The sequence below is a fragment of the Ammospiza caudacuta genome, chromosome 2 (assembly GCF_027887145.1).
Source record: "Ammospiza caudacuta isolate bAmmCau1 chromosome 2, bAmmCau1.pri, whole genome shotgun sequence".
Classification (NCBI taxonomy): Eukaryota; Metazoa; Chordata; class Aves; order Passeriformes; family Passerellidae; genus Ammospiza; species Ammospiza caudacuta.
In genome coordinates, this window is record NC_080594.1 from 86,546,836 (window position 1) to 86,556,611 (window position 9,776).

Below are 9,776 nucleotides of genomic sequence, written 5' to 3' on the forward strand. Positions count from 1 at the left end.
GTGATGTGCCCCAGGACACAGCTGGCCCTCCTGGCTACACTGAAACCCATGTTCAATCTGCCATCCACCACAACCCCCAGTCCCTTTCTGCAGGGCTGCTCTCTGTTGTCTTGTTCCCCAGTGTGTGTGTATCCCCAGAGCTGCCCCATTCCAGGTGTGGATCCAGCATTTGCCCCTCATATGGCTGGTGACTGCCCAGCCCTCTGATGTGTCTACGCCTCTCTGCCTTTGAGGGACACAACAGCTCCTCACAATTTAGTGTTGTCAATGTCTTACCTTTTCTGTCCACAGCTAGTACCTACAAAGATTTCAGCAGCATGGTCTAGTAAGAAACAAACCCACATGGATTCTGAAAGCAAAGCAGACAAACTCATTCAGCCAAGGATCCAGCTGAGCTGAGCACTAAGGTGCTTCTCAGACACTCCAGGAAATGGATGCACTTTGATTTCACGCATCAGGGTGAAGATAATGGCATCTGAAGGCTGTAGTTAAAGAGCACACATCCTGCTGAATTAAGAATTGGGGCAGCTGTAACATAACAGGACCATCAAGAAGAGAAGCTTAGCTTCAAATATGCTGAGTGATGCTTTCAACAAACAAGTTCTTAACACAACACTTCTGCAGATTTTAATATACTGACACATGAAAACAGCAACTTCAGTTCACTGGAAACAGTTTTCTTTTTAATTTTACCATAAAAATGCAAAATAAACTCTTTCACTGTAACATTATAGCTTTTAATATTCCTGAGCTGCATTTTAAAAGCAAAAGTATTCTTAAACAGATTTAACAAGAGACACTGCAGCCTTACTTTTCAACAACACAAGTAAAAATAATTTAGCAAGAAGGCCCCTTTTTCAAGACAATGTTTAGCTCTTTATGTACCTGAAAAAATGTTTCAAGTAGCCCTATGCCACCTGAAATTACAAAGCCAAATATGTCAACAAAATACCAGAACAACTTTCAACCATTTTACCACTGCTTGTTACTTCCTACACCAGGTGTGCCTCTCTTACACAGAAAGTATTATACAAAGGCATTACACACCAGAATAATGTGGGCCACAAAGCTTGGCATCATACAGACATATGAAGGAATCAAAGCAGTTTAAAAGGTATCCTGCATAAATTCATCGTCAGTTTTAGGAAAAAATATGAAAGTCCTGCTATCCATCTCAATCAATAAAAACTCTACTTTGTTAAACGTGATTTCATTGAACGCATCAGGAAACACTTTAAATCAAATCTGTATGTAATAGCTTGTCACCTCTGAAGTTCCTATAGCTGGCACCCATGTATTTTTTAAGCCAAATTAGGTGATAAAAACTAAATACACTAAAATTAAGGTTTAGAAAACTGAAACTGAAGAAAACAGGTTGGCTTTTAGCACTTTAGGAACTTCAGTACAAGCACAAGTGATTATACCTACATTGTGGCAGAAACCTAGAAAGAGACAACAAAGGAAGGAAAGTCAAAATCAGGCATCTCTTTTCTTGATTTCAAGGACAAGATGCACGCTTAGAATTGGTTGAAACAATTGTGTTTCCTATAGCAGTCACACGGATGAGGTCTGGTGTCCAATTCTGTGGCCCTTTGGTCCTACCAGAGCCTTTCAAAGGAGCCAAGGCCTCCACTACCCACTCAAAGAACTCCTTTGCTTACTGAGTGATCACCTTCGGTGCCTTCGTCTCCTGCTGGCACTTCTGCGACTGCGGCTCCTTTCCCTCCTGTCCCGCCTGCGCTCCCTGCTGCGCGTTCTTCTGTAGCGGGAGCGTCTGGGGCTCGCGCTCCTTCGCCGAGGGCTGCGGCTGCGGCGAGGGCTGTAGCTCCTGCTGGAGCGTCTGTAATACCTCCTGTCCTTCCTATGCTTCTCATCCCGGGAGCTCACATCTCTTCTGTGCCTGCTGCTCTCCCGTCTACCCTTGCTCTCATCACTGTTTATGCTGCTACATGAATGGCTCTTTCTTCTCCTTGGCTCTGTTCCACGTTTGTCCTGCTCACAGGGCAAGTCCTTCTTGCAAGTGTTCTGGTCACAGTTAGAGAGGCTCTTCTGGTCCTGGTTATCGGCAGGCACACATGAAAGTACCCCCGAATCCTTTTTGTCAGAACACCTCTCAGAGTTTGTAGTGTGAAGATTCTGACCTTCTTTGACACGAACTTTGTCATGAATGTTGCCATTTAAGTACTTGCATTGAGTGTTTACACTTTCAGGGGATGCTACTTCTGTTTGAGAGCCATGAGCAAGTTTGGCTGTAACGGCCTGTCCTGAGGTAGAAGTGATGCAGCTGGATGACACAGTGTGGGGAACAGCACTAGGGCTTTTCAGCATGTCAGTCTGAGATGCTTCGGTTTCTTCTTTGTTTTGATTAACTGCATCCATTTTCTTGCTCAGAAGATTGTTCAGTAGTTTCTCCCTCAGCTCCTTTTCTTTCCTCTGCAACCCCAGTGCTCTCTCTTTTTCCTCTTCCACACGTTTAAGCTCAGCCTCCTGGAGCCTCCGTCTCTCCTCTAGCTGTTGAAGACAAATCTTTTCTTCATTCTGTTCTTGCTCCAAAAGCTTTACTGTCTGAAAAACAATCAAAGGGAAGAGTAAACAAAAAATACCTCCTCCTGTTTCCAAGTTACAACATAATACAAAGGCAGCAAAGTGGCAAGAAAATAAAATCTAACCAACAGAACTTAACCATCCCAAAATAAAATGGTGTTTCCTTTTTAAAGGGAAAAAAAATCAAAACCAATCAACCAACAAAACCCACTAATCCAGAACTGCTGTAAGTTGAAACATTATTTGTCCACAGTTCTTGAAGAGAAGTTTTGTCTTTGTGGCTCCTCAATATAACAAAAGTAATAACATGTGAAATCTGCACAATTGAAATACATTTATCAGGGTCAAAACTTGAAGGTTTCAGTCAAATTTAAAATTTCAAAATTCAGTCAAATTGAAAATACTTTAAATTTTATTGAAAATTACTTCTTTTAGATGATTGCCATCTATGGCTCATAAATGACTTTACAATAAGTCCACAAAACCAGCATGTAATTAAATGGACAATTATAATGTAGAAACTGATTGTCATGTTGTCAACCATTCTAAAAACTCACGATACTGGAAAAGGTTCAAACCTTTTTCTATTCTGATCTAGTCAAGGGCTTTAGTATAGACCTCAGAATTTTCTAAATGAAAGAAACACACTCTCTGCTTCATCAGATAACCCTCCTGTTCCACAGCTACAAAGTTAAAAGACCTGCAAAAGGCATTTCTCCCTTCTTCTAGTATGTAACTGATCTGTGAGTTCAAAAACACTCCTGAAATGCACTGGCATCAAGAAAAAAACCTGTGCTTTTCCATACAGATTTTCGTTTCTACAGACAGTATTTCACATTCAGTACACCCTAATACGGTTTTATCCAAGTCTTAAGGTTCAGTGTTTCAGTGAAAAAAATAACAGTACTGTTAGAGACCTCTGCTGACAGTACTCTTCCTACAGAAGAAACACTCTGTGCATTTCCAACACTGACTAATGAAAGTTCAATTTCTGAAACTGCAAAGAACAGTGAACAGAATTGCTGCAAGGCAGATGGGAAACAGCATCTAAACCAGAATTAGAAAAGGAGTCTTGCATCTTATACTCTGTGTTTAGCTCACTTCATCATGCTCACATGTTCTTCTACTGGACTAAAGAAAACCTGACAATTAATTTACAGATAAAACATGCTATTCAGGACTATAGGATCAAGCTCACTTTCCATTTACCTACAAGCGCATATCTTACCAAGAGACAAATACTGTTCCACTGTGCTTTTCTGAAATTTTGCTCTAAGGAATAGCAGCTGCAGAGGTAGTAAACCTTGTGTTTAATGAACAGTGCTCCCCACATCCTCTCAAGCCAGCAAAGGGCTTTGTTCTGTTGGATTCTTCATTAGCTTCTGAAATAAGTATTTAAATTACCTTTGCTCTGCTTAGCAGTTCTGCAATTAGTCTAATGGACTGAAGATTTCTCTGAGCTAACAGGAGTTTCCTTTCTTCTAGCTTTATCTTCTCTTGAAGTTTTCTCTGTTCTTCAGCTTGAAGCTTTTCAAGTTGCTTTTTGTTCCGTCGAACTTCACGATCTTTCTGTTTCTGTTCTCTCTTGCGCAACTTCTCTTCTCTTTTTCTCTCTCTCTCATATTCTTCAAGCTCTCTCTGCTTCCTAAAAAGAAAAATATTTTTCCCTTATCTAGGCAAAGCACAATTTCAAACTCTACTGTATGTTCAATACGTTTTACACTTCAATAAATCTGTTTCTAAATAAGTCATGTTGATGAAGAACAAAATAGAAAACTGAACATTTTAACCCTTACTTGTGACAGCAAACAATCATATTCTAACTATTTTTAAGTTTGATTTCAAAGAAAAAAAATGATACAGCAAACAATTGTTTTTTAAACTTTGACCAGAGATAATAACAATGCATGAGGCAGCTGGGCAGAGAATCATCACAGCCACAAGAAGAATACCAAGCAAATGAATGTCTGCAGTGGTGGTGGGTTTTATTTCTGTGATCAGGCAGCTTCTGCTAAAGGCCAATGGTATCTGAAACCAGGTGTCTAAAGGCAAGACTTTTAGGAAATTGAGTATTCTGCAGGTTTAATATTCTGAACTGAACATAAGCATAAGTGGTAAACTAAACCACACTCAGCTTTTAAGTGCTTCATTTTAGCTAGAGACAGCTTGTGTTTTTTTATTTTCTATCTTTTGATGGTGCTATGAAGGAGCAGTTTTCTTATGTCTGATTGTTAAAACTATAACTGAACAATAAGAGGGAAGTACCTTTCTTCTTCTTTTTGCTTTTCCTCAGCTTCTTTCTCTTTACGTTTTTGTTCTTCTCTCTGCTTTTCAAGCTCTTGAAGCTTTTGCCTTTCAAGTTGACGCTTCTTAATCGATGCATCACTGAGGTGTTTTGTTGAGTCAAAAGAAACCTGCACATGATACAATGGAAAGCAGTTTTAAGGAAACAAAAAAAAAATCAAAAATTACAACCTGACAACTTTAACTTAGACCTTGGTGTAAGTACAATCAGATATGTAAAACGTTCTTCAAAACAAAGGGAACTTCTCTCTGTGCCCAGTGAAAGCACCACTTATTCTAATCAGGTAATTGGGTACTAAATGTGTGCACACATGTAGTAAAATCCGATACCACTTCTATGTCTCACAACCAAAAATAAACCTCAGTGTGGCTGAGACTCTGTCTGTCCAAAGATTTCAATGTGTCAGAATGGGCACGCACAGAACTCCTAATTAATGCAAGCTGTTAGGGACTCTACAGCACTATGTAGAAAAAGGTTTAAATAAAGGCCTTCTTTTCTGTCTAAAACTGTTAAATTAAATTCAGCAGAAGATGTAGTTCTACAGCATTCAGCACCTGGTTTAAGCCTCTGCACCACTTCTAAAACCAAGATTCCCAAATTGAGTACACTGGGCAGAAGATCCCAAGTTGTGGGAACAGAAAGAAAAGAAAGACACACACATCTGAAAAATGAGATTTCAGAGGCGCTCAGCTTCCAGGATATATGAACACACCTTGGTCATGTCCTGCTGTGTGCTGGAACAGGACACCACCAGACATGACAGCCCTGGTGTCCTAATCTCCAATTCTGAGTGCAGGCAGGCAGGGATCTGTAACACATTTCCACAGACCCATGGTCATTGAACCACGGGGCAGAGAACAAGGAGCACTGCCTCTGCAGTTTAATCTACTCAGGCTTTAGGCATAAATGATGTTTCACTAACAGACTGAGGGGACAAATAGGTACAAACAGACAAGGTGTGGTGACCTTGTATGACAGTGAGCTGCTGTCCTGACAGGGCAGCTGCCAGGAAGGCATGACTCTTCTTGCACAGCCATACTAAACTTGGGAACCCTGATCCTCCTCTGCACGTAAATGACAGGTTGAGTTTCACCAGGTCAAGGCACAGTTTCTACCCCACAACTGACAAGCTTTGATAACAAGATAAAAGATTGCAGTATTTTACTTACACTGACTAAACTGCAATTTGAATAAATATCTGCATGTTCCCACATTGCACAAAGGAATGCTCAAGGTTTTTTTCTGTAATACACTCCCTGGTTTCATGAATGACTACTGAGCATACCAAAATACATCCACAAACATTTCACTCAACCAATATGTAAATGCACAGACCACCCCCAAACAGAGTAAGTTTTCTTGAGGCTGTGCTATCAGAGACACTACATCTGAACAGACTGCCTTGTTCCCTCCTGTCACAGCTGTAATTTCTAAGACAATGAGGTTACAGAAGATCACTTCTGGAAAACTCTGTATGTAAATATTATGAAATAAGCATAGGAAATTCACAGGAAGCTGTGCTCCAAATGAAAATTATCATTTAAATTTTTGTGGGGCCTTGCTGTATATCAGGTACACAGATGATTAACTGTATATTTCCCAGACCAGACAGGCCACATGCTACTACTAAGCCTTTTAGTTCTGACCTTCAACTGGTAGACCCAGCTATCAATGCAGGGACCAGACACAGAATGTGAAATTCTCCCCCAAAACATCTCTCTGCACTGAACACATGAAAGTATAATGCACTTTACAGCCATTCTTATGGTGAAATTTGTCTGAACTTGTTCTGAACTGGAATTTTAAGTGAAATTGCAATTTATAAACACATATTCTTTTCTAAAGCAATTTAGAAAATTGTATTCATAAACTTGATCCTTCCATCAGCATTTTTCATTTCTAGAACAGTCTTGTTAAGGAAAAAAGCAAAACCCCACTCACTTTAGTTACATAATCTAACAGCACATTTTTCTACCAACATTTTCCTTTGAAAACTGTATTATGCCTGTCCCATAAAGCCACATTAATGCTGTCAGTGTCACCTGTTGCCATCACTGTGGTGTACAGATAAAGGCTTCAAGCACTATGGAAATAACATTTCGCCATACTCAGACCTTCATGTGGGCTCCCACACAAAAGGCTGCAGTCTCTCACCTTTATATTGCAAGCCACAGCTTTGTCATCATCGCCCTTGTACATGAGCTTCATCCCTCGCAGGGCATTCATGGCCTCGATGAACCCTGCGTACTCCCGGTACTGGACATAGGCTTCAAAGTTTAAATGGCCTCCAAAGCTGAAAGTGTGAAAATTCCTGCCAGTCATCTCTTCTCTGTAAGGATCCAGCATGGGTATGTCCACATTACGGATTTCTCCAAATTTCTGGAAAACTTTTATAAGGACTTCTTCACTTGGCTTTTCTGAGCCAGTCTCCTTGGCTGCAAACCACTTACAAGGCAAACCCTCCAGGTGAATGGTGTCCGGCCTTTCCCCAGGCAACGTTTCGTTCATATCTTTTGCATCTCGGAAAAACGAGTCCCAGTCATGTCTGGTAGGAAAGTCAATCTTGTACTCCGCAGCACGCACTTTCAAAATGTCAGAGAAGCCGCTCAGCTTTATTGTTTTGCCATCAAGGCACGCCAGAAAAGATTTAACCAAACTTTTGTTCTCGACCTCTCCTTCAAACCTAATGAAATCCATTGTGCTTTTAGAAATCCGCAGAGTGGAAAACTGATGAGTTTGCACCATCCCCTTCAATCTTTCCATCACTTCCCAGTTCGAAATGGATTTTCCCGGTTGCTTCAGCTGAGGAAGTGCCACACTGATGGTCATTTTTGTAATGGGTTTAAGGTATAACCCACAGGGAGCACAGAGCTCTACAGCTTCTGATGTATCATGAACTATTGTTGCAGCAGCCATAACAAAGAAAAAGCATAGGATAAAAAAAATAAAAGATGCAAGTTTAAGTTGCAGGCCAACAGTAGTCAAATAAAATAGCCCTTATCCATAAATAATTTAATTCTTTGGCGATTTAACCATTCCCAAGTTAAAACGATGTCTCTTAACACAAGAGTGAATTAGATAATTACAACCGAGTAGTACAAACATCTTAAATTACTTTACAACCACTAGAGCCTATAAGTAATTAAATCTTTGTAAGGCCTCTGAATAGAAAACTAGAAGCTGATGACAGTCTTAGGAATACATGAGGTTGGTATGTGATTGCTCAGAAAGCAGCTACCCTTTCTCAGGAGGGAAGGGACTGGCGGCGCGATGTCACACCGCTCCCAAATCTACTTAACAACCAGTGCACCCCAGCAGGCTGGCGCCGAGGCGGATCTCACGTTCTCCGGAAGGAAGACCTGGAAAGTGTCTGCAACGAGAGAAAAGCGCCCCTTTTATTTAACAGACCGAAGCCCCACCGCCCCTCCCTGCCGGCAGCGCCGAGCAGGCTCGGCGGGACAAGGCTGGGTAACAACACCGCGACTCACAGCGGAGCTAGCGGCCACCGCCGGCAGCTGCCCCCGGCGGGCGGAGCCCGGGCGGCGGGGGTACACCCCGGGAAGATGCCAACGGGAAAAGCGCCCCTCGCCGACGCCAGGGTCCACCCGCACCCCCCGCCGCCGGCTCCTGCGCGTCCCCCAGCAGGCGGAGCCCGGCCCGCGTCCCTCGCTCCCGCGGCCCGGACGGGACCCCCCGCCCGCCTCACCCGCAGCCGCCGGGACGCACCACCCCGCGTGCGCCGCCGCCGCTTCCGCTTCCGCGTGGCGCGAGGCCGCGGCCTGCGGGAGCGCCTCGCTGTGGCGGGACGGCGCCGCCTGGCGGCGGGGCGGGGCGGGACGCGCGGCCCAGGGACACGGGACCTGCGCTCTCCGGGGAAGCACGGCCGCGTTCCCGCACTGCGCAGGGACCCTGCGTGCGCTGAGCTGTACCGTGCTGTGCTCTGCTGTGCTGTGCTGAGCTGAGCTGTGCTGTGCTCTGCTGTGCTCTGCTGTGCTGAGCTGTTCTCTGCTGTGCTGTGCTGTGCTGTGCTAAGCGCACACCCGGCGTCTGCGGACAGCTGGGGCTCGCTGCATGGCGATGATCCCCCTTGCACAGAATCCGTTTGGTGGGAAAAGCACCTCTGAGTCATGGAGTCGTGGAGTCCAGCCTCTGACTGAACACCACTGTGTCCATAGGCCATGGCACTGAGCACTGCGTCCAGCCTTTCCTTAAACACCTCCAGGTGACTGCACCGCCTCCCTGAGCAGCCCATCCCAATATCTAATCATCCTTTATGTGAAGAAATTCCTCCTAATGTCCGACCTAAACGTTTCCTGGCACAGCTTTAGGCCATTTCCTCTTGTCCTGTTGCTGGTTGCCCGGGAGAAGAGGCCGACCCGCCTGGCTACAGCCTCCTTTCAGGGGGTTCCAGGGAGTGATAAAGTCCCCCCTGAGCCTCCTGTTCTCCAGGCTGAACAATCCCAGCTCCCTCAGCTGCTCTTCACAGGACATGCACTCCATGGGACACACACTCTATAGGACATGTGTTCCCTCTGTCAGCCCAGGACATGAGGGCACAGCCAAGGCCACCCTGACCCTGGAAGGCAGAGCAGGGCTGACTGTGCTCACCTGCCCCTGCTCCACCATTTTAAAACAGGCTCCGGGTCCAGCCTTGGACAGAATTCCACCATTTGAGAAACTGTGACTGCAGAAACCTTCAGCAGCAGGCTGGGTGTAAATAGTGCCTTTGAAGCACCACTGACCTCAGTGCAGGAGGTCACCCTCAATCCAGCAGCTGCAGCAAAAACGCAGTTGTTTTGCAGAGGTGCTACTTCACACCGCAGGTGTTGGTAACTGCTGGCCCTACTCTGCTCCTGTTATGGTTAAGTAGCAGTATTAACAAAGAATAAAGAACTACCAACAACATTTGAAACAGTGTGTGCTTTGT

At 44.1% G+C, this 9,776-nt stretch overlaps 1 protein-coding gene across 2 annotated transcripts; it reads right to left on the minus strand.

Moving 5' to 3' along the window:
* Window positions 1–675: 675 nt before the first annotated feature.
* On the minus strand, window positions 676–8,510 carry AKAP17A (A-kinase anchoring protein 17A). Of its 2 annotated transcripts, XM_058825427.1 has the most exons (6): window positions 8,338–8,510; window positions 8,088–8,219; window positions 7,004–7,746; window positions 4,810–4,958; window positions 3,949–4,189; window positions 676–2,565 (listed from the first exon to the last, which is right to left on the minus strand). In XM_058825427.1, exons 3-6 carry the CDS (start codon window positions 7,676–7,678, stop codon window positions 1,669–1,671), a joined length of 1,962 nt encoding a protein of 653 aa, XP_058681410.1. In that variant the 5' UTR covers window positions 7,679–7,746; window positions 8,088–8,219; window positions 8,338–8,510; the 3' UTR covers window positions 676–1,668. The 2 variants fall into 2 exon arrangements, with proteins under 2 accessions (XP_058681410.1, XP_058681409.1); XM_058825426.1 differs by having other exon boundaries at window positions 7,004–8,219.
* Window positions 8,511–9,776: the final 1,266 nt, after the last annotated feature.